This window comes from Muscardinus avellanarius (genome assembly GCF_963383645.1).
Source record: "Muscardinus avellanarius genome assembly, chromosome: 10".
Classification (NCBI taxonomy): Eukaryota; Metazoa; Chordata; class Mammalia; order Rodentia; family Gliridae; genus Muscardinus; species Muscardinus avellanarius.
Genome location: NC_137796.1, coordinates 88,437,032 through 88,461,760, shown reverse-complemented (window position 1 = coordinate 88,461,760; position 24,729 = coordinate 88,437,032). Strand labels below are relative to the sequence as shown.

Sequence of the window (24,729 nt, the reverse complement as noted above, 5' to 3'; positions counted from 1 at the left end):
TTCACACAAAAACCTGTACATAAATGTTTTTAGCAGCTCTGTTCATATTTGCACAAAACTGCAAAAGACCTAGGTGTCCTTCAGTGGCTGAACAAACAAATTGTGGGGCATCTCTGCCATAAATGGAACAACTTGCTGATACTTGCAGCAGTTTGGGTGAACAGGAAGGATTCTGCTCAGAGAAAAAAGCCAGTGTGACCCCTTTGTGTGTGTGTGTGTGTGGGGGGGGTGATGGCCCCACATCGTGACGATGATGCCCAGGCGCTTGTCATGTTGGTGCCAAGCTCAGCAACGGAAGCATCTTTAGCCCTCGGAGCCTGGCTGTGGGGTCGTGGGGCAGGCGCCAAGGACAGGCCCGAGGTTTGGTCCTTGAGTTTTCTGGGTCTCTTCGTTATCTTTTTCTCTTGGCCTCTCTATCTCCCCACCTCCAAGGAAGCCTCGCCCTCCTCCTCCACCCCCGGGGGACCTATCACCCTGCCCCAGCACCTAGCTGCAGGGCGTTTCCTTCTCAAGCTGACTTCGTGGTCGAGTCCTTGCCCACATCCACTTTAACACAAAGGACACAGGACTCTGAAGACTGCAGGAGAGAGGAACCAGCGCTGCTGGACTTGCAGGTGAGCCCAGCTGGGGAGAAATGGGACCTCAGAGCAGAGCAGAAGGGAAGGGTTTTGGAAAGGGGGTGTCCCTGCAGGGCACAAGGTACCTTTAAGGGGAGTGAGCAGATTGGGGTTGGGAATACCCAGGGGTATTTAAATTCCACCTCCTTAGAATGGCCCTGAGAGCCAGGCATTGTGTGCTTATAATCCCAGTCATTGGGAGGCTGAGACAGGAGGATCGCAGGTTCTCAGACAGCCTCAGCAAACTTGTGAGGCCCTCCACAACCTAGTAAGATCCTTATTTAAATTTTAAAAATCCTAAAAATTAGGGCTGGGGGTGTAACTCAAAGGCACAATGCCCCTGGGTTCTATCCCCAGTACTGCAAAAAAATTTTTTTAATTAAAAAAATAAAAATAAAAAAGCCAGGCATGTAGCCAGGCATGGTGGTGGTGGTATATGCTTGTAATCCCAGCATCCAGGAGGCTGAGACCAGAGGATCACGGTTCGCAGACAGCCTCAGCTACTTAGTGAGGCCCTCTGTAACTCATTGAGACCCTGTTTCGAATTTAAAAGAATTTTTAAAAATAGGGCAGGGAGTGTAGCTCGGAGGTTGAACACCCCTGGGTTTCATCCCCAGACCCAAAAAAAAAACCAAAAATAAAACAAAACAAAAAAACAGGCATGGTGGCTCATGCTTGTAATCCCAGAATTCCCGAGGCTGAGACAGGAAGATCGCTAGGGCTGGAGGTGTAGATTAGAAGTAAAAATGCCCCTGGGTTCAATCCCTGGTATTGAAAGAAAAGAAAGGAAAGGAAAGGAAGAAAGAAAGAAAGAAAGAAAGAAAGAAAGAAAGAAAGAAAGAAAGGAAGGAAGGAAGGAGGCGTGGTGGCACACACTTGTAATCCCAGCATTCGGAGGCTGAGACTGGAGGATCACGGTTCACGGACAGCTTCAGTTACTTAGTGAGGCCCTCCGCAACTGAGTGAGACCCTGTTTCAAAATAAAGAATAAAAAATAGGGAAGGGGGTGTAGCTCAGAAGTTGAATGTCCCTAGGTTCCATCCCCAGACCCACAATAAACAAATAAATAATATAAATAAATTCTACCTCTTTGGGGGCATAGTAACACACACCTGTAATCCTAATACTTGGGAGGCTAAGACCACAGGTTGGAGGACAGCCTCAGCCTTAGCAAAACCTTCAGCCACTTAGCAAAACCCTGTTTCAAAAGAAGAACGGGGAGTGTATCTCAGAGGTAGAATGCTCCTGGTTCAATCCTCTGTACCAATAAATAAATAGTTTAAAATTTTTTTTATTTTAAAAATTACCTCTTTCTGCAGACAGATGGCTCTTCTTCCAGCCAATAAGGATCTCATTTCTAAAGGAATGAAGGAATTTAACGCTCTGCTGAATCAGCAGGTAGGCGCAGCGCGGGTTTCCTGGAGACTGCGCGCTGGGGTGAGGACAGAGGAGGGCGGATGGTCTGATGCTGGAGGGTAATGGTGTCAAGAATGGGAACAACTCCAGAGAGGGAACGGGGATCCAAGGGGAGACACCGGGTCTGGAGCTGCTGGGACACGCCTGAATCGCAAGGCTGGCTTCTTGTTCTCTCTCCCGGACTCTCTCCCCGCTGCCTCCAGGTCTTTAATGACCCTCTTATTTCTGAAAACGACATGGCGACCGTGGTGGACGACTGGGTCAACTTCTATGTCAACTATTACAAGCGGTGCGTGACAGGGGAGCAGCCAGAGAAAGACAGGGCCCTGCAGGAGCTTCGGCAGGAGCTCAACATTCTGGCCAAACCTTTCCTGGACAAGTACCGGGCCTTCCTGAAGTCCTGTGAGCAGCCAGTTCACGCGAGCCCTTCCTCCTAGCCCAGAGGCCCCGGCCCTCTCCAGGAACACCTACGTCCCATCGCTGTGTTTTCGTGCCCGCCCGGTGCTGCTCTGCTCTGACACCCTAATAAATACCAAGACCGGTGTTGCTGGACTCCCGGCTCTTCTTCCACGGCCGGCCCCTGGCTGGTGGAGGCAGTTTGGTGCCTTTTCCATCACCTCCCCTCCCTAGACATGATCTCAGAGACTGAATTCAGCAAAGCAGAGGTCAGCTGCTTTAAGTAACCACCGGGCAGCGCTAAAATAGGCTGAACAGGGGCCAGGCGTGAAGGCCAGGCAAGCACTGAACACAAAATTCTGGGGAGGCTGTGGGGGCAGAGAAAAGGGAGATAGAGCCGGGCACGGTGGCACACGCCTATAATCCCAGTGCTTGGGAGGCTGATGCAGGAGGATCACAGGTATGAAGACAGCCTCAGCAACTTAGTGAGACCATGTTTCAAAATTTAATAAATAAATACATAAAAAGGGCTAGAAGTGTAGCTTGGAGGTAGAATCCCCAATGTCGACTCTCTGGCTCCAAGACTACTATAGAATACCTCCCCCATACTTTCTGCAGGATCGCACGCAGTAACCAAGAGTTGGACAGGATCTTGGGAACCATACAGCATGTCTCTTACTTCAGGCAGGAATAAGAGACACGGTTTCACCATCCCTCAGTCCCAGGTCCCTGGCTGGAAACAGCGCAGCCAGCCTTCCCGCCGCACTATCCTCCTGTCACTTCCCGGGCCAGACCCTCTTGCTCCCAGACCTCCAGCCTCTCATTTTAGGGTTCCGAGGTGAAACCAGGGCCAGGCCAGGCTCAGTGAAGGTTTAGGATTGCAGCGCTGTCTGAAAACCTCCAGGTGCACAGTGGTAGGTGTGGGGTAGAGGGGTGGGGTGAGGAGCTTCACATCAACCAATCAATCAATCAATCAATCAGAGGTCGTCCAAGCCTTCCACTGGTGCTGTGTTCTCCCTTCAGTGGGAAAACCTTGGGGCTAGAGCGGGTGTTCCCTAGTTCCTGTCACCAGCAGGCGTTCTCCTTGGATATGTGAGCCCCCATCTCTGACTTACGTTGTGGCCCCTGCAATCTGGTTTACCAGGAACCGGGCTGCAGCTCCGAGCCTCCGCCGTCTTTCCAAGCCGGGGATGTGCGCATGTGCGCCGGTCCCGGACTCAGCAAGAGAGTGGCAGCCTCCCGGGGATTACAGCTTCGAGGCAGCACCTCTGAGGGGTGGTCAGTGGCCCAGGCAGAGGCCCAGGTCTCCCTACTGCACCCCTCAGGGGATCCCCGTCTGTTCATGGGGCCCCAGGACCCACTCACCTTTAGACTACCGTGCAGGTGTGGAGACAGCGCCCAAAAGTGCTATAAAAAAAAAGTTATTGGATTTATACCTTTGCTGTGCATAGGTTGGCTGAAAGTCACAAAGACGATTTTTCTGTAAATTGAGAACTATTACCAGGTGATGATTTTTCCTGGGTATAAATATTACGGTGCAGAGCTAGTCGTAGTACTTAGGAGGCTAAGATAGGAGGATTGAAGGTTCAAGGCCAGCCTCAGCAACTTAGCGAGACCCTCAGAAACTTAGACCCTGTTTCAAAATAAAATAGGGCCGGGGGCGTAGCTCAGAGGCAGACCTTCCCTGGCTTCAATCCCCAGTAGCTCATGGACACGCGCGCGTGCACACACACACACACACACACACACACACACACTTTAAGGCAGCCCTTGCTTCTCTGCATGGAAAGAATTCACACAAATAGCAGGAATGAGGAAATACGAGAGATTTATTTAGAGCAGTGATGGCACCATAAGGAAGACGGATGAAAAGGAGAAGAGGATGCCGGGTCAGTACCATACACACATACATATATATTGGTGTATGATATTATGTATTAAAACTTGGAAATATCAGTGTAGAGCATTGTTTTTTAATTTTTAATTTTTGTGTGTGTGTGTTACTGGGATTGAACTCGGGGGTATTTTACCTCCAAGCTATACCCTTAGACCTCTTTTAATTTTTCGTTTTGGAAGCAGGGTCTTAGTAGGTTGCTGAGAGTCTTGCTAAATTCCTGAGGCTGGTCTCGAACCTGTGATCCTCCTGTCTCAGCCTTCCAAGTACTGAAATTACAAGCGTGCTCCACCAGCTGAGCTCAGCGTACTTTATTTTAGGGTCAATCCTTTGTGCTCTAATAAAACCATGAATTTGCCCATTGTTGCCGGAAGAGTCCATTCTCAAGTACAGCAAACTGATAATTTGTACAAGGTAAATTTTATTGTTTCTTATATATGGAATAATATTGGTGATTCCAATTTTAATAACACTAGAGTAAAATGAAAGAAAGAATACAAACTATTTCCTCTTTTAGGAATAGGCGAGGAGCTTTATGCGCTACTTCAAACATGAAAGTCCTTAGCAATAAGCAGTACTGAACTACATTGTCTTCTGAAAGTCATTCATTGAAATTAAAAAGTCATTCATTGAAATTAAACTATGAATATAAAGAGCTAATATACTATTAGTGTATTCATTAATCCAACTAATAATATTCACCCTGTGTCAGGGATTGTTCTAGGGTTAGGAATGATACTTAAGTGAACACAACAGGCTAGACATGGTGGCGCATGCCTGTAATCCCAGTACCTGGGAGGCTGTGATAGGAGGATCACAAGTTCGAGGCCAGCCTCAGCAACTTAGTGAGATCCTGTTTCAAGTTAAAAAATAAAAAAGGACTAGGAATGTAGCTGAGAAGTAGAATGCCTCTAGGTTCTATTCCCAGTACTGTAGCCCAAATTAGAACTACAATCTAAGTTAAATGAAGCCAATCCTACGGGTGAGTACAGTAGAGAATAATGGGCTCTGCAAGAAATGGTGAGGAACGTCTATTTCTTACGGTCTTTATCTTTCTTCACGTTGGTGCACACCTGAGCCTGCAGGGTTTCACAGGTGGCCTTCATTTTACAAAAGTCCATGATTTCTTCATCCAGCTGTCTCCTCTCTTCTTCAAGCTTCATTATCTCCTCTTGCTGAAACCTTTTTAGGTACTCAAACTTGTCCTGGAGCTGCCAAGAAAATGTGCATTGTGACCCAAAATACAGAGCAGAAGAACATTCTAGCCTTTTTCTGTTTCTTTTTCAAACAATCTTTTAAAATAAACAATTTTTAGAAATTTTATTTAGTTATCAGCCGGGCGCGGTGGCGCACGCTTGTAATCCCAGCATTTGGGAGGCTGAGACCAGAGGATCACGGTTCGCGGACAGCCTCAGCTACTTAGTGAGGCCCTCTGTAACTCAGTGAGACCCGGTTTCAAAATAAAGAATAAAAAACTGGGCAGGGGGTGTAGCTCGGAGGTTAAATGCCTCTGGGTTCCATCCCTAGACCCACACAAAAAATTTTTTTATTTAGTTATCTATTTATTTTGGTACTGGGGATGGAACCCAGGCTCATTCCACCTCCAAGCTACACCCCCTGGCCTTTTTAAATTTTTCTTTTGAAACAAGTTCTCACTAAGCGGCTGAGAGGCTCACTAAGTTGCTCCAAACTGTGATTCTCCTGTCTCAGATTCCCAAGTACTGGAATTACAGGTGTGCGCCACCGCACCTAGCTATGAAGAGTTTTTTTTCTTTTTCTTTTTCTTTTTTCTTTTTTTTTTTTTTTTTTTTTGGTGGTACTGGGGTTCCTGGAAACCCTTATACCTCTGGGCTACACTCCCAGACCTATTTTTATACTTTTTTATTTGGAAACAGGATCTTTTAAACCAGCGCGGCTGACTTCGAACCTGCGCGATCCTCCCGTCTCCGCCTCCCAAGCGCAGGGATTACAAGCGTGCGCCACAATGCCTGTCAGCTATGAATTTTTATATATGAAATATTTTCTTTATTTAAAAATTGAATGTGAGCTTGGCATGGAGGCACACACCTGTAATATCAGTACTTGGGAGGCTGAGGCAGGAGGATTGTAGGTTTGAGACCAGCCTCAGCTACTTTTCAGGCCCTCTGCAACTTAGTGAGACCCTCTTTCAAAATAAAGAATAAACTGGACGTGGTGGCGCACGCTTATAATCCCAGCATTTGGGAGGCTGAGACAGGAGGATCCCGGTTCACGGACAGCCTTAGCTACTTAGTGAGGCCCTCCGCAACTCAGTGAGACCCTGCTTCAAAATAAAGAATAAAAAATAGGGCTAGGGGTGTAGCTCAGAGCTAGAATGCCGCTGGGTTCCATCCCAGTACCGCAAAAATAAAAATAAAAATAAAAATAGAGCTGGAGGTGTAGCTGAGGTAGAATCCCCCTGGGTTCCATCCCCAGTACTGCAAAAAAGAATAAAAATAGGGCTGGGGGTGTATGTCAGAGGTAGAATCTCCCTGGATTCAATCCCAGTACCACAAAAAAAAAAAAAAAAACATTGAATGCAATACAATAAAACCCACAATTGTGAACAAAAGACAAGCATTTTTTTGTCACAAAGCCTCGTCAAAGTTTGGCAAAACCATGCTCATGGTGGGCACCACTGAAGTCCCGCCTTCCTGAAGCCAGTAACAGCCAGGGTCCATCCACCGAGGGGCCAGCGCGGGGCCCTCGGGACACGCACTGCTCCCCGCACAGCGAAGCGCCCAGGCTCGAGGGGCCGCTGCCCGCCCCAGCCCCTCCGCACACGCGGGGCCCACGGGGGCCCAGGCCGGCCCGCGACTCCCACACCAACCTCAAGACGTCCTGAGGCCCGGTGGGTAACTGCCACGGCACAGCGCCAAGCAGAGCTCTACAAGGGAGGCCACCACAGAGCGGCCCCCCGGGGCCCCCTAGGACCCCCAACAGTAGGACTCCCGCCTGCATCTCCGTCTCGGGAAAATGAAGGTGTGAGAATCCAACCTGCAGGAGCCGCAGGTGAATTTGGTCCAGGAAAACCAAGGGACAGCGTTGCCCGAGGCCCGAGGATGGCAACCCCGTCCCGTGTCTACACGGGAAATTCTCAAAATAGGAAAAAACCCCTACAATTAGAGGCTGTAATTTTGTAAAGGCTATATTCAGATTCTATATAGCTACTTTTTTGTCTGTTTGTTTTTCAGTACAGGAGGTTGAACTCAGAGGCATTCTACCTCTGAGCTACAACTCTCAACCTGCTTTTGTTTTAGTTTTGTTTTTTATTTATTGTGGGTCTGGGGATGGAACCCAGGGGCATTTGGCCTCCGAGATACACCCCCTGCCCTATTTTTTTTTTTTATTCTTTATTTTGAAACCAGGTCTCACTGAGTTGCAGAGGGCCTCACTAAGTAGCTGAGGCTATCCGAAAACCCCGATACTCCAGTCTCAGCCTCCCGAATGCTGGGATTACAAGCGTGCGCCACCACGCCTGGCTGTTTTTGTTTTGTTTTGTTTTAATTTTGAAACAGGGTCTCACTAAGTTGCTGAGGGATATTGCTAAGTTACAGAGGCTGGCCTCAAATCTATGCTCCTCTTATCTCAGCCTCCCTAGTACTAGGATTTCAGATGTGCATCACCGTGTCTGGCTGAGTAGCTACTTTGGGAAGAACAGCAAGTTTCCCCAAAATCATCCGTTAGTCTCTTGAGACTGCCCTAAATTAATGGTGTACTTAAAAAGGAAAACATTTATCCCCAGGTGGAAGTCCTTGCCTCTTTTTCAGCGTCCTTCAGGGCCGTCTCTTTCTCCTTGACTCTCTGCATAAACCTCTGTTTCAATTCTCTTTCTTCTTTCTGACATTGATCATAGAACTCTTGCCTTTTGGCTTCATATATGTCTTGAAAACTAAAAAAAAAATATTACTTTTATACTAAAATGCTAATATCATTGAGCACGCAAACAACTTATTTGTATTTTAGATCCCATGAAAGGACATTTACCAATAGTCTTTCATATGTAGCAACACAAAATGGAAATTTCTATATCATGGATACAAATATGGAGTCCACAAGAATAGATATGAGCCCGGCATGGTGGTGCATAGCTGTAATCCCAGCCCCTGGGAGGCTGAGACAGGAGGATCACAGGTTCACAAGGCCCTCAGTAACTTAGTGAGACTCTGTTTCAAAATAAAATAGGGCAAGGGGTGTAACTCAGAACTCAGTCCCTGGATTCAATCCCCAGTACCACACACGCACACACACACACACCACACACACACACCACACACACCACACACACACCACACACACACGCACACACTCACCACACACACACCACACACATGCACACACACCACACACACACGCACACACACCACGCACACACGCACACACACCACACACACGCACACACACCACACACGCACACACACACGCACACACCACACACACGCACACACCACACACACATGCACACACACCACACACACACACACCACACACGCGCACACACACCACACACGGGCACACACACCACAAACACACACGCACACACCACACACACACGCACACACACACCACACAAACACCACACACGCACACACACACCACACAAACACCACACACGCACACACACACCACACACACACGCACACACACATGCACACACCACACACACACGCACACACACCATGCACACACGCACACACTCACCACACACACGCACACACACCATGCACACATGCACACGCACACCACACACACACCACAAACACACACGCACACACCACACACACGCACACACACCACACACACACCACACACACACACACACACACACACACACACAGTGTATGTGAGCCGAGCATGGTCACAGGCCTGTAATCCCAGTATTTGGGAGGCTGAGATAGAAGTACAGATTTGAGGCCAGCCTTAGCAACTTAATGAGACCCTGTTTTAATATTTAAGAAAAAACTGGGGGTGGCAATACACGTACACACTTGTAATCCCAGTATTTGGGAGACTGATAGGAGGATCACAGGTTCCAAGACAGCCTCAGCAAGTAGTGAGACTCAGCAACCTAATGAGACTGTGGCTTTTTTGTTTTGTTTTGTTTTTGGTTTTGTTTTGGGGGTATTGGGGGTTGAACCCAGGGACATTCTACCACTGAGCTACATCCTCAGCCCTATTTTTATTATTTATTTGGAAACAGGATTTCACTAAGTAGCTGAGGCTGGCTGCGAACCTGTGATCCTCCTGTCTCAGCCTCCCAAGAACTGGGATTACAAGTGTGTGCCACCATGACCAGCTGAGACTATTTTCAAGTAAAAATAAAATCAGGCTGTGGGTATAGCTCAAAGGTAGACTGCCTCTGGGTTCAATCCCCAGTACCACAAAAATAAATAACATAAAATAAAAACAAGCCCGGCGTGGTAGCACATGTCTGTAATCCCAGTACTTGGGAGACTGAAACAGGAAGATTACAGGTTCAAGGCCAACCTTAGCAATTTACTGATGGCCTCTGCAACTTAGTGAGACCCTGTTTCAAATTAAAGAATAAAAAATAAGGCTGGGGGTGTAGCTCAGAGGTAGAATGACCCCAAGTTCAACCCCCAGTCCCAAAATAAATAAATAAATAAAAATAAAACAATTTCAAAATAAAAATAAAATAGGGCTGGGGACATAGCTCAGAGACAGAATGCCCATAGCTTCAATCTCCAGTATGAGAGAAAGAAAGAAAGAAAGAAAGAAAGAAAGAAAGAAAGAAAGAAAGAAAGAAAGAAAGAAAGAAAGAAAGAAAAAGGAAGGAAGGAAAAGCAAGCCGGGCGTGGTGGCGCACGCTTGTAATCCCCGCGCTTGGGAGGCAGAGACATGAGGATCGCGCAGGTTCGAAGCCAGCCGCGCACGCTGGCTTAGGAGACCCTGTTTCCAAAAATAAAAATAAAAAATTGGTCTGGGAGTGTAGCCTGGAGGTAGAAGGGCTTCCAGGAACCCCAGTACCACAATAAATAAATAAAGAATGAATGAATGAATGAATGAATGAATGAAGTCTGTGGAGAGGTAGAATGCCCCTGGGTTCTATCCCCAGCACCAAAGGAAGGAAGGAAGGAAGGAAGGAAGGAAGGAAGGAAGGAAGGAAGGAAGGGAGGGAGGGAGGGAGGGAGGGAAGGGTGGGTGACCGATGCCTATAATTCTAGCTATCTGTGAGCCTGAGGCAGAAGAATTTCAAATTCATGGTCAACCTGGACAGTTTAATGAGACCCCATCTTAAAGTCTATCAGAAGGGGTTGGGGACGCAGCTTGGTGGTAAGGGTGAGCTACTCATTGCCAGGCAGACTATACAGAGAGCACTAGAACTTTGAAGCACAATCAGTGATTTCTTATTCCCACTACTCCTGTTATGTCATATTCTTCGCATCTTTTGGCAATAAAATTTGGAGAAACCTCTAAAGTATGGGACTCTTTTCAAAATAGTTCAAATAAAGCAAGGCATCACTTAAAATATCATTCATTTAAAATAGTTCAATTAGGCCCGGCATGGTGGCGCACGCTTGGGAGGCGGAGACGGGAAGATCGAGGTTCGCAGACAGCCTCAGCTACTTAGCGAGGCTCCTTGCAACTCAGTGAGACCTTGTTTAAAAAAATTTAAGACAAAAAAAAAAAAATTGGGACTGGGGCGTAGCTCAGAGGTAGAATCTCCCTGGGTTCCATCCCCAGTACCGAAAAAAAAAAAAAAAAAAAAATTCCAGTTCAGGCCGGGCATGGTGGCGCACGCTTGTAATCCCCGCGCTTGGGAGGCAGAGACAGGAGGATCACGCAGGTTCGAAGCCAGCCATGCTGGCTTAGGAGACCCTGTTTCCAAAAACAAAATAGGTCTGGGAGTGTAGTCCGGAGATAGACAGGCTTCCAGGAACCCCAGTACCACCAAAAAAAAAAAAAAAAAAAAAAAACCCCAGTTCAATTGTAGCCGGCTGTGGTGGTGCATGATTGTAATTCCAGTACTTAGGAGGCTGACACAGAAGGGTCGTAGGTTCGAAGCCAGCCTCAGCAGCTTAGTGAGACTCTCAGTAAGCAAGTGAGACTCTGTTTCCAAATAAAACATAAGCCGGGCGTGGTGGCGCACGCTTGTAATCCCCGCGCTTAGGAGGTGGAGACAGGAAGATCGCACAGGTTCGAAGCCAGACGCGCTGGCCCAAGAGACCCTGTTTCCAAATAAGATATATAAAATAGTTCTGGGAATGTAGCCTGGAGGTAGAAAGGTTCCATCCCCAGTACCACCAAAAAAATAAAATAAAATAAAATAAAATAAAATATAAAATAGGTCTGGGGGTATAACCCAGAGGTAGAAGGCCCCTGGGTTCCATCCCTACTACCACACACATAAAAATAAAGTTCAGTTGTGGTTGTCTTGAAAGAATCATAACTAATAGTTATGGTAACATAAATACCATTTCTCTTCAGTATAGATAAATATATCTGTGCTTAAACATTTTTCTCTTTACTTCCAAGGGTGGTAGATTGCTTTTTTAACTCTTTCCTCCATCAAACTCTTCTTAATATCTTTTGTCAATATTTGTTATTGTTTGCTAATGTTTGAGGTTCCTCCCTGAACCTCTGTTTTATATACAGACAAAATTCAAACAAAATAATATTTTTTCTTGGATCCACATCTCAACATATGCACATATTGAATACATACATATATATGCTGTGTGTATAACATATGTACATGTGTGTGTAATATATATGTTGTGTGTGTGGTACTGGGGATTGAATCCAGGGCCATTCTACCCCTGAGCTACACCCCAGCCCTGTTTTAGTTCTTATTTTGAAACAGGGTCTTGTTAAGTTACTGAGTGTCTTGCTAAGTTGCTGAGGCTGGCCTTGAGCCTGTGAGCCTCCTATCTCAGCCTCCTAAGTACTGGGATTACAGGTGCGTGCCACCGTGTCCAGTTTTGAACACGAATATTTCTTTTCTTAATTATTTTTGTGGTACTGGGCTTCCTGGAAACTCTTCTATCTCCAGGGTACACTCCCAGACCTATTTTATATTTTTATTTGGAAATAGGGTCTCTTAAGCCAGCGCGGCTGGCTTCGAACCTACGCAATCCTCCTGTCTCCACCTCCCAAGCGCGGGGATTACAAGCGTGCGCCACCACACCCAGCGTTCTTTTCTTATTTTCTAAATTTTTTATTGGTGCATTGTAGTCATACATCTTATTGGGGTACAAGATGGTAGAGACATACATGCACACACACAAATATATATATATATATATATATGTATATATATAGATAGATAGATAGATAGATAGAGAGAGAGAGAGAGAGAGAGAGTCCTTTCATGATATGACTTCTACTATCTCCTTCCAAGTCTAATGTTTTAAAACCTAAAATTCAAGATGGCTCAGCATGAGAGAAGTATAATTATTCTCACTCCTAAATGATTATACTTTGTGGCTTTAAGGTGTTTTCTATGTTATACATTTAGGAGTGATGGCAATTTCTGTACTCACCTGACCGGCTGGTTATCTGGGCCCACATCTGTAAAGCCCATTTTCTGCAGTTTGTGGCACCGATAGCATTCATAGTGGTGAGTGTGGGTTTTTTCTTTCAGGTCTTCCATATTGGTACAAAGAAGCATATCCCGGAACTTCACAAAATCACAGTGATTTTCATTTTCCACTAGTCAGAAAAGAATAAATGCATAGCGGTATCAATCGCTGGTACTCAGAGAGCATTGCTAAATAAATGCGTGGATAAAAATAATTGAAATAACATTTAAAGGATTAACCTGATGAACAGATTAATTCTTTGAACCATGTAACTGTTTGTTATAAATTATGAAGATAGCCAGGCAGGTGGCACACACTTGTATTCTCAGTACTTGAGAGGCTGAGACAGGAGGATCACAGGTTCAAGGACAGCCGCAGGAGGTAGAGAGACCCTATTTCAAAATAAAATTTAAAAAAATAGGGCTTGGGGTGTAGCTCAGGGGTAGAATGCCTCTTCCATCCTCAGTACCACAATAAATAAATAAATAAATAAATAAATAAATAAATAAATAAACAAACTAGGCACAGTTAATTACTTAATCAATTAATTTTTTTATGGAACTGGGGATTGAACCCAAGGGCATCCTACCTCCAAGCTATACTCCCAGCCCTATTTTTTATTCTTTTTTTTTTTTTTTTTTTTTTTTGTGTGTGTGTGTGTGTGTGTGTGTGTGTGTGGTACTGGGGATGGAACCCAGGGGCATTCGACCTCCGAGCTACCCCCCCCACACTTTATTTTTTATTCTTTATTTTGAAACAGGGTCTTACTGAGTTGCCAAGGGCCTCACTACATAGCTGAGGCTGTCTGTAAACCACGATCCTCCTGTCTCAGCCTCCCAAATGCTGGGATGACAAGTGTGCGCCACCACGCCCGGCCTTTATTCGGAATTTTAAAACAGGGTCTCACTAAGTTACTGAGGCTCTCGCTAAGTACCTGAAGTGGGGTGCAATTAATTTAAAGGTCAGAAATTTTGCTTTAAGTTTATTACATAAAAGCCATAAAAAAGTTGCTCATATTAATGGGGTACTGTGTAATGGCCAATACATTTATTCGTTGTGTAATGTTTAAACCAAGTTTAACATATTTATATCTTCAAACATTTATTTACAAGTTATCAAGAGTTACCAATACCCAAGCCGGGCATAGTAGTGCACACTTGTAATCCCAGCATTCGGGAGGCTGTGACAGGAGGATCACGGTTTGCGGACAGCCTCGGCTACTTAGAGAGGCTCTCAGAAACTTTGTGAGACTCTATTTCCAAATAAAATATAAAATAGATCTGGGAGTGTAACCTGGAGGTAGAAAGCCCCTGGGTTCCATCCCCAGTACCACACACACACACACACACACACACACACACACACACACACACACAAAGTTACCAATACTAGCTCAAGCTGAAACACTATTTTGAGAGTGTAGACTGCAAATATTGTATATTCTATTTAATCATCCCAGAACTCACTCTCTTTCATGATACTTACCTTGCAAAACTCCCCAAGGATAATGACGGCCTCTGACCATCCTTTTCCCAACTTTTACCTCCTCCATACTCCCTACCACAGCAAAAGGTAACAGCCTCTAGAAAAGAATGATAAGAAAAAAAACAGGATAAGAAGATAGAAGATAAGAAAATAATTCAGTGGACTGAATTCTCTTATAGCAGTATGGCTTCCTATGTTACTCTTTTTTTTTTCCTTTTATGGGAATAACAAAGATGAGAACATCACAATAAGTTTACTCCAACAAGGAATCTGCTGGGTGTGGTGGCGCACAACTGTAATCCTAGTACTTAGGGGCTGGGACAGGAGGATCACAGGTTCGAAGCCAGCCTCAGCTAGTGAGGCTTTCAGCAACCTAGCGAGACCCTGTTTCCAAATAAGAAATAAAATTGGGCTAGAGGTGTAGCTTGGAGTTAGAATACCTCTGGGTTCAATCCCCAGTACCATAAAATAAATAAATAAAAATAAAATGGATCAATTATAGCTAGGCGTGGTGTCTCACGCCTGTAATCCCAGTACTAGGAGGGCTGAGGTGGGAGGGTCACAGGTTCAAAGTCAGCCTCAGCAATTTAGAGAGCTCAGCCTTCTGCAATTTAGTAATATCTTATTTCAAAATAAAAGATAAAATAGGGCTTGAGGGCCTTGTTTCAAAGTAGAAAATAAAATAGGTCAGTGGTAGAATGCCCCCGGGTTCGATCCCTAGTAACACACACACACACACAAACACACGCGCGCGCGCACACACACACACACACACACACACACTTGGGGTTTCTTTGAGAAGTGATGAAAATATTCTAAAATTGACTGCCAAGATGGTTGTATACGTCTGTGAATATACTAAAAATTATTTAGTTGTATACTTTAAATGGGTGAACTGTGAGCTTTTGAACTAAATCTGAACAAAGACATTAAAAAAAGATGGGTGGCGTGGTGCACACCTATAGTCTCTGTTCTTGGGAGGCTGAGAAAGGAGGATCTCAGGTTCCAGGACAGCCTCAGCAACATAGGGAGACTCTCGGCAACCTAGTGAGATATTGTTCAAAACAAAAAATAAAATCCGGCAGTGGTGGCATACCCTTGTATATCCAGTACTTGGGAGGCTGAGACAGGAGGATCACAGGTTCATGGCTAGCCTCAGCTACTTAGTGAGGTCCTCTGCAACACAGTGAGACCCTGTTTCAAAATAAAGAATAAACCGGGTATGGTGGCGCGCACTTGTAATTTCAGCATTTGGGAGGCTGAGGCAGGAGGACTGAGGTTCGAAGACAATCTCAACTAGGTAGTGAGGCCCTTTGCAACTCAGTGAGACCCTGTTTCAAAATAAAGAATAAAAAATAGGGTTGAGGATATGTCTCAGAGGTAGAATGCCCCTGGGTTCGATCCCCAGCACTGCTAAAGAAATAAAATAAACAAATAAATAAAATAAAATTGAGCTGGGGATGTAGCTTGGAGGTCAAATGCCACTGGCTTCAATCCCCAGTACCAAAAAAAAAATTTTTGTTGCAAACATTTTTTGTGTGTGTGGGTCTGGGGCTGGAACCCAGGGGCATTCGACCTCCAAGCTACACCCCCTGCCCTATTTTTTTATTCTTTATTCTGAAACCGCATCTCACTGAGTTGCGGAGGGCCTCACTAAGTAGCTGAGGCTGTCCGCGAACCGCGATCCTCCGGTCTCAGCCTCCCGAATGCTGGGATTACAAGTGTGCGCCACCACACCAGGCTGCAAACATTTTTTAAAATCAAGAAAATTTAAACATTTTTCTATACTGGATTTGGATTTTGGAAAAAGACTTTATTCCTTGTCAGATCCGGGCAACAATATATTACTAATATTGCAACTTACAAATGTGAAACGGGATTGCTACTCAGTGGGCAGAAGCTTACGTTCAGGGACGAGCCGGCCTGAGGGGAGGTTTCATCTTCCGCTGGGAACTGATAGACCTGGATGCCGTTGCTAATCAGCTCATTCATGATCTTGCTTTTAAACTTGGGCAAGTCGTTTTTAGAAACTGAGTCTGCCTTGGCAATGAGTGGGATGATGTTCACCTGGGAAGAAAGGAAACTGTCAAGGACCTGTCACCTGGAGCGTCCCCGCTCACCCGTCCCTTCCCCAGTTGAAATCTCGTGGCCTCTGGAAATAAGTTCATATAACCACGAGCTGGCAAGTCTTCCTTACAAAAGTGCTTCTCCAAGTCATCAGTTTCTTGGAAGATTCATCTTTTATCAGGATTCGGGCTTAGAGGTCTCAATCTCAGCCAGGTGTGGTGGCACACACCGGCAATCCCAGTCCCAAGATGGGAGGATCGCAGGTGGGAGGACAGCCTCAGCAACTTAGCGAGGCCCTGTTTTAAAATAAAAAATAAGAGCCAGGCTTGGTGGTGCGCGCCTGTAACCCTAGTACTGGGGAGGGTAAGACAGGAGAATTGCAGGTTTGAGGACAGTCTCAGCAAGCAGTGGAACTCTCATCAATAAAATAAAATAGGGCTGAGGGCATGGCTCGGAGGTAGACTGCCCCTGAGTTCAAGCCACAGCACCAAGAAGAAAAAAAAAGAAAGAAAGAAAAAAGAAAAAAAAAAGAAGAAAAGGGCTAGAGGCTATAGATCATAGGTGGAATGTCTCTGGGTTCAATCCCCAGGGTGTGTGTGTGTGTGTGTGTGCACGTGTGCATGTGTGTGTGCATGCGCATGTGTGTGTATTTGCATGTGCAAATGGACATGATGTAGTCCACGGCATTGTTTCTAATGGAAGCCCTAGAAAAACAATATAAATACCTTTAAAATTCACAGAAAAAAACCTAAAATATATACACAGATTGCAAAATAACAGGTTCTTGTATGTCAATGTCTGAAAGTGCGCTGCTATCTCCAAATAAACCTGCCATCTCGGAGGCCGGCGCCGGCCCGGCGCACCTTGCTGTCAATGCTCTTCATTGTCAGGAGGTCGAGGGACTTGAGGGCGTGCCCCGTGGGCGGGATGAAGTACAGGCACACGTGCACACGCGTGTCGTGGAAGTCCAGGAAGGAGCGCTTGATCTTCAGCTCTTCTTGAAGGTAGGCCTCAAATTGCGCGTCTATGTAGTCCACTACTGGTTGGTAGCTAAGAAAAGAAGTATTGAAACACTTAGCATGACAGACTAATGACATCTGAAGCTGATTCTTCGTGTGTGTGTGTGTGTGTGTGTGTGCACGCACGCGCGTGTGTGTGTACTGAGGATTGAACCCAGGAGCATTCTACCTCCGAGGTTCTAAGTGAGGCCCTCAGCAACTTAGTAAGACCCTGTTTCAAAATGAATGAATAAAATAAGGCTGGGGGTGTCGCTTAGAGGTAGAATGCCCCTGGGTTCCATCCCAGTAACACACACACACACGCGCGCGCGCACACACACACACACGCGCGCACACACACACACACACACACACACTGAGATATAAAGCTGAGTGTGGTGCCCCACACCTGTAACCCCAGTACTTGGGAGGCTGAGGCAATAGGATCGCAGCCTCGAGGACAGCCTCAGCAACTTGTGAGCCTCTCATCAACCTAGCAAGATGCTGTTTCAAAATAAAGATTAAAAATTAGGGCTGAGGGTTTAGCTTGAAGGCAGAATGTCTCTGGGTTCAATTCCCAATACCAAAAAAAAAAAAAAATAGCTATAGATATATAAGCATGAAACCACGAACCTGGCTTCCTTGTTGATCTGATCACCGTAGCCCACTGTTTTCACGACTGTCAATTTCAACCGAACATTGTTTTCCTGAAGTTCATATGTCTGAACCTTGAGTCCAACGTTTGGATAAAAATGGGAGGATTTTTTCTCTTTCAAATTAGTATTGAACAATGTGTTGATCAGTGTGGATTTTCCAATCCCAGTTTCCCCTGGAAGAAAGAGTAATACGTCATCACGGGGGCGTTACATGGTTTAGAAGTAACACTTTGACCCCTGATAGTGACTTAAGAGTCCTAACAATCCCAAAAGTCAAACTCATGGAGTCGAATGGTGGCAAACTGGGAGAGAGTGGGGTTCATTGATAAAAGGGTACAAACTCCAGGAGGATTCCAGTAGAGAGGCCAGCCTCGGCAGCTTGTGAGATGCGGCTTCTTTTGTTCTTTTCTTTCTCTTTCTTCCTTCCTTCCTTCCTTTCTTTCTTTCTCTCTTTATTTCTCTCTCTTTCTTTCTTCCTTCCTTCCTTTCTCTCTCTCTCTTTCTTTCTCTCTCTCTTTCTTCATTTCTCCCTCTCTCTCTTTCTTTATTTCTTTCTCTCTCTCTTTCTTTCTTTCTTGCAGTAATAGGGATAAAACCTGGGAGCATTCTACCTTGAGCTACACCCCCAGCCCTATTTTTTATTCTTTATTTTGAAACAGGGTCTCACTAAGTTGCAGAGGGCCTCAGTAGCTGAGGCTGTCTGGGAACTCCAATCCTCCCGTCTCAGCCTCCCAAGTACCAAATTCTACACATTTATGGAGTACAATGTGGTGTTTTGTTATTTGTATGCAATATGGAATGACTGTATACAATCCTGTCTCAGCCTCCCAAACGCTGGGATTATAAGTGTGTGCCACCACACCCGGCTGGAAATACTGTTTCAAAATAAAATAGCCAGGCTTGGTGGTGCACACTTACAATCCCAGTACTTGAGAGGCCGAAACAGGAGGATCCGGGTTTGCAGCCAGTTTCAGCGACATAGTGAGGCCCTCGGCAACTTAGTGAGACCCTGTTTCCAAATAAAGAATAAAATCAGGCCGGGGATGTAGCTCGGAGGTAATATTCCCCTGGGTTCAATCCCCAGCGCCACACAAAAAAAATTTTTTTATTAAGACTGGGGTGTACCTCAGAGGTAGAATACTTCTGGGTTCAACTTTCAGTAACAAAAAAACCCCTATAATTTGTTAATTTAAAGTAATATTAATCTTGAATAATTAATTAATCTCAAAAAGTTGAGTAGTTAATTGAAGGTAATATTACTCTCAAATAAATAAATAAAGAATCCCAAATATTTCAAAGACTGAAATGTCCCTGAAAGTATACATGGTGGTCATGACTCCCTTAGTCACTAACATAGTACAGCAAGAAAACATACACTGAGCCATGTCAGATTTTGAAAAATTCTGAAATTTTTTTTTCCCTCTTTTTTTTTGGTGGCACTGGGGGTGGAACCCAGAGGCTTCCTACCTCCGGGGTATACTCCCAGACCTATTTTATATTTTATTAGAAACCGGGTCTCACTAAGTTGCTGAGAGCCTCACTAAGTAGCTGAGGCTGGCCTCGAACCTATGCGATCCTCCTGTCTCAGCCTCCCAAGCGCGGGGATTACAAGCGTGCGCCACCACACCTGGCCTGAAATGTTTAAAAAGTTTAAATGAAGCTGGGCATGGTGGCACATGCTTGTAATCCCAGTGCTTATGAGCTGAGACAGGAGGATGGCACAGGTTCGAAGCCAGCCTCAGCTACCTAGTGAGGCTCTCAGCAACTTAGTGAGACCCTGTTTCCAAGTAAAATACAAAATAGGTCTGGGAGTGTAGCCCAGAGGTAGAAAGCTCCTGGGTTCCATCCCCAGTACAACAACAACAACAAAAGAAAATACAGAATAAAAAATAGGGTTGGGGGTGTAGCTTGGAGGCAAAATACCCCTGGGTTTCATTCCCAGTACCGCAAAAAAAAAAAAAAAAAAAAGAGGTCAGGCGTGGTGGCGCGTGCTTGTAATCCCCGCGCTTGGGAGGCGGAGATATATATATATATATATATATATATATATATATATATATATATATATATATATATATGTCTGGGAGTGTAGCCCAGAGGTAGAAGGGTTCCATCCCCAGTACCACCAAAAAAAAAAAAAAAAAAAAGTTTAAATGATACAGATAAGAGAATAAAAACCGGTAAAAGTGTAAAGAAATGGTCTTAAATGAGCAACACACACACGCTATTTAGGTGGGAACTAGCATGAAGAATGAAGCAATACTTCAGACGTGCTGCTTGGCACTTACCAACGCAGAGGATGTTAAAAGAGAACCCTTGTTGAAGGGATCTGCTCACCAACTGCTGGGGCAAACACTCAAAACCAAAATGGCCAAGCGTCGTGAGGCAACGGATATTTTCTTTCTGCTTAAAGAAGAGAAAAATAAAGATGTTTTTAATTAGAATAGGAAATGAGGTCATTTTTGGATGGACAACAGTAATAATCCAGAATTGATGATCATGTGATTCTCACACCAGACGAGAGTCAAACGTCGTGAGTAAACTTATACAGAAAGAAGTCTGTGTGCAGACACACAGATGTTAGTCATGTTACAAATACACTAAATCTACCTCTCATCACACTCCAAGACATGTTTCTCAATTTAAAAAGAAATCGGAAATTAGAAAATGCCACAAGAAATCCCAATATATGACTCCAAAATAATAAACTATTTTTTTGTAAACAAGGAAAAATTTTAACATTCTTTTACTCTCGGTGTGTTACTATATTTAAAAAGCCTAATATAGCCGGGCGTGGTGGCGCACGCTTGTAATCCCAGCATTTGGGAAGCTGAGACCAAAGGATCACGGTTCGTGGACAGCCTCAGCTACTTAGTGAGGCCCTCTGCAACTTAGTGAGACCCTGTTTCAAAATAAAGAATAAAAGCCGGGTGTGGTGGCGCACGCTTGTAATCCCTGCGCTTGGGAGGCTGAGACAGGAGGATCACAGAGGTTTGAAGCCAGCCTCAGCTACTTAGTGAGGCTCTCAGCAACTTAGTGAGACCCTGTTTCCAAAGAAAGTATAAAATAGGTCTGGGAATATAGCCCGGAGGTAGAAAGCCTCTGGGTTCCACCCCAGTACCACCAAGAAAGAAAGAAAGAAAGAAAGAAAGAAAGAAAGAAAGAAAGAAAGAAAGAAAGAAAGAAAGAAGGAAGGAAGGAAGGAAGGAAGGAAGGAAGGAAGGAAGGAAAGAAAGAAAGAAAGAAAGAAAGAAAGAAAGAGAGAGAAAGAAAGAGGCCTGGGGCACATTTCGGAGGTAGGATGCCCCTGGATTCCATTCCCAGTACTGCCAAAAGTTTTGACAATATATATTAATATTATGACTCCTGAAAAATTTTCACAAACAACTAGAAAATTCCACAAAGGTTTATGCCAACCACTGTGGTTATTTTTACGGCCCTATTTCTTTTCTTTTCTTTTCTTTTCTTTTCTTTTCTTTTCTTTTCTTTTCTTTTTGTGGTATTGGGGATGGAACCCAGCGGCATTCTACCTCCGAGCTATACCCCCAGCCCTATTTTTTATTCTTTATTTTGAATCAGGGTCTCACTGAGTTGCAAAGGGCCTCACTAAGTAGCTGAGGCTGTCCATGAACCCGGATCCTCTTGTCTCAGCCTCCCAAATGCTGGGATTACAAGTGTGCGCCACCACGCCTGCCTTTTATTCTTTAGTTTGAAGCAGGGTCTCAATAAGTTGTGGAGCGCCTCACTTAGTAGCTGAAGCTGGACGCACTCCTGCGATCCTCCTGTCTCAGCCTCCCAAGTACTGGGGTTACAAGCATGCGCCACCACGCCTGGCTCCACTGTGGGTTTTTTTCATGATTATCAATAGGTATTAATTGCACACATTAATGGAATTCACTGTGATGTTTCCATAAACATGTGCATCATGTGTTGATCATGCCCGTACACCCTCAGCCCCTCTCCATCCTCCCACCAGAGTTATCGCCGTCCTTCATGATCGCTATTCTACTTGCAGGTAGTTTCCACAAATGAAAGAGAATATCTAATGCTTGTTTTTCTTTTTTCCTTTTTCTTTTTTCTTTTTTTTTTTTTTTTTTTTTTTTTTTTTTTTTGGTGGTCCTGGGGGTGGAACCCAGGGGCTTTTCTACCTCTGGGCTATCCTCCCAGACCATTTTATACTTTATTTGGAAACAGGGTCTCACTAAGTAGCTGAGGCTGGCTTCGAACCCCTGCGATCCTCCTGTCTCAGCCTCCCAAGCACGGGGATTACAAGAGTGCGCCACCACGCCCGTCTAATGCTTGTATTTCTGTGTTTGGCTTGTTTGACTTCATGTGATGTCCTCCAGTTTTATTCCATTTCCCCACAAGGAGAGGCTTTCGCTTTTCTTCCGCCTGAGTAATCCTTGGTCTGTTGGTGGGCACCGCGGCTGCTTCCCCGTCTTAGCTCTTGTCAGCAGTGCTGCGATAATCGCGGGCGGGCACAGGTCTTCGCGCTGACTTCATCTCCTTCAGATACATACTCAGCAGCAGAACTCTATCACGGAGTAGTTGTACTTTTAGCGTTTGTGTGAGGGGTGGGTTGGAACTGGGGATGGAACCCAGGGGCAGTCTACCTCCGAGCTACACCCCCAGCCCTATTTCTTCTTCTGTATTTTGAAACAGGGTCTCACTAAACTGTGGAGGCTGGCTGAGAACCTGCGATCCTCCTGTCTCCCTCCCAAGTACTGGGATTACAGAAATGCGCCACCACACCCGGCTTACTCTCAGGAGCATCCAAACTGTTCTCCACTGTGGCTGTAATCATTTACATTTCCCCCAACCCTATATGAGTTCTTCTTTTTTTTTTTTTTTTTTTTTTGGTTTGTTTGTTAGTTTTTGGCGGCACTGGGGATGAAACCTCGGGGCATTCTACCTCCAAGCCACACCTCCAGCCCTATTTTTTTATTCTGTATTTTGAAACAGGGTCTCACTAAGTTGCAGAGGGCCTCACCTTCGTAATCCTCCTGTCTCAGCCCCCCAAGTCCTGGGATTACAAGCGTGCACCACCATGCCCAGCTTGTGCTTCTTCTTGTGAGAATTGTCTATTTGGCTGGGCGCGGTGGTGCATGCTTGTAACCCCCGCACTTCAGCTGGGGTTATGCTTCAGCTACGTAGTGAGGCCCTCTGAAACTTAGTGAGACCCTGTTTCAAAATAAATAATAAAATCAGGCCGGGGATGTAGCTCAGAGGTAATATGCCCCTGGGTTCAATCCCCAGTGCCACACAAAAACATTTTTTTTAATTAAGACTGGGGTGTACCTCAGAGGTAGAATGCTTCTGGGTTCAACCTTCAGTACCAAAACAGTCTACAATTTGTTAATTAAAAGTAATATTAATCTTGAATAATTAATCTCAAAAAATTGAGTTGTTAATTGAAGGTAATATTACTCTCAAATAAATAAAGAATCCCAAATATTTAAAAGACTGAAATGTCCTTGAAAATATACATGGTGGTCATGACTCCCTTAGTCACTAACATAGTGCAGCAAGAAAATATACACTAAGCCATGTCAGATTTTGAAAAATTCTGAAATGTTTAAAAAGTTTAAATGAAGCTGGGCGTGGTGGAGCACACTTGTAATCCCAGCATTTGGGAGGCTGAGACCAGAGGATAGTGCTTCTTAGACAGCCTCAGCTATTTAGTGAGGCCCTCCGTAACTGAGTGAGACCCTGTTTTAAAATAAAGAATTAAAAATTGGGCAGGGGGTGTAGCTCAGAGGTCAAATGCCTCTGGGTTCCATCCCCAGACCTACAAAAAAAAAGAAAAGAAAAGAAAAGAAAAGAAAAAGTTTAAATGAAGCTGGGCACGGAGGTGCATGCTTGTAATCCCAGTACTTAGGAGGCTGAGACCGGAGGATCGCGATTTGCAGACAGCCTCAGCTACTTAGTGAGGCCCTTTGCAACTCAGTGAGACCCTGTTTCAAATTGGAAAATAAAGTAGGGTTGGGGTACAAGCCCATTCACCAGGAGCTGGGCAGGGCAGTAAGCACAGGACCTGGCCTTGCAATTCGGTGCCAGGTTGGTGAAAGCTAAAACTGGGCAGACCCGAATGGTCTCATCCTCAGGCCACTGACAGAGCCTATGAATAGCTCCAGGGTCAGCAGATACATGGGCCCCTTTGGCTGGACTTAGACTCCCGCCACCATCACCTGTGGCTGGGCCAGCAGTCTGGGGCCACAAGCACCTCCACACTAGGCAGCCCGTATCAGTGTGAGCCTTGTTCCTGCCCCACCATGTGCAGGTGTCTGCAGACTGTGGGGTTAGGGTGCGACATGACATTCATGGCCATGTTTGTGGCAAGGGAGCCAAGGCCTGATTCCGCCTTATTAAAGCTGCCCAGAGCTGGGAGGAATCTTGCAGTGTCCAGCCACAGGGTGATGACTGTGGATGGTGTCTGGGTCTACTTTGGCCCAGTGATAAAGCTTCTGGGGTCCGACTACCACTTGACCATCATTCCCCCAGTTCAAAGCGTCCAACCGGCAAAACTGGCTTGGATCACCCTCTAGTGCTGAAACGGGAAACAAGCATAACAGCAAACCTCGACCTAGGGTGCCCCCTAGCGTTAAAATAGCAGAAGTGACAACAGACCCCGAGAAAATA

At 45.2% G+C, this 24,729-nt stretch overlaps 2 protein-coding genes across 2 annotated transcripts; one reads left to right on the top strand and one right to left on the bottom strand.

Annotated features, from left to right (window-relative positions):
* Positions 1 to 1,940: 1,940 nt before the first annotated feature.
* Positions 1,941 to 2,470, top strand: AHSP (alpha hemoglobin stabilizing protein; the record flags this gene model as incomplete). The annotated part of the gene is made up of 2 exons (XM_080703005.1): positions 1,941 to 2,015; positions 2,237 to 2,470. The coding sequence occupies 2 exons, from the start codon at positions 1,941 to 1,943 to the stop codon at positions 2,468 to 2,470; spliced, it is 309 nt and encodes a 102-aa protein (XP_080559131.1).
* A 2,884-nt stretch (positions 2,471 to 5,354) lies between these two features.
* SEPTIN14 (septin 14) lies at positions 5,355 to 24,418 on the bottom strand (the record flags this gene model as incomplete). Its single annotated transcript, XM_080703884.1, has 9 exons — positions 5,355 to 5,534; positions 8,101 to 8,233; positions 12,846 to 13,014; positions 14,370 to 14,466; positions 16,281 to 16,436; positions 17,300 to 17,486; positions 18,068 to 18,263; positions 20,379 to 20,493; positions 24,362 to 24,418. The coding sequence occupies 9 exons, from the start codon at positions 24,416 to 24,418 to the stop codon at positions 5,355 to 5,357; spliced, it is 1,290 nt and encodes a 429-aa protein (XP_080560010.1).
* Positions 24,419 to 24,729: the final 311 nt, after the last annotated feature.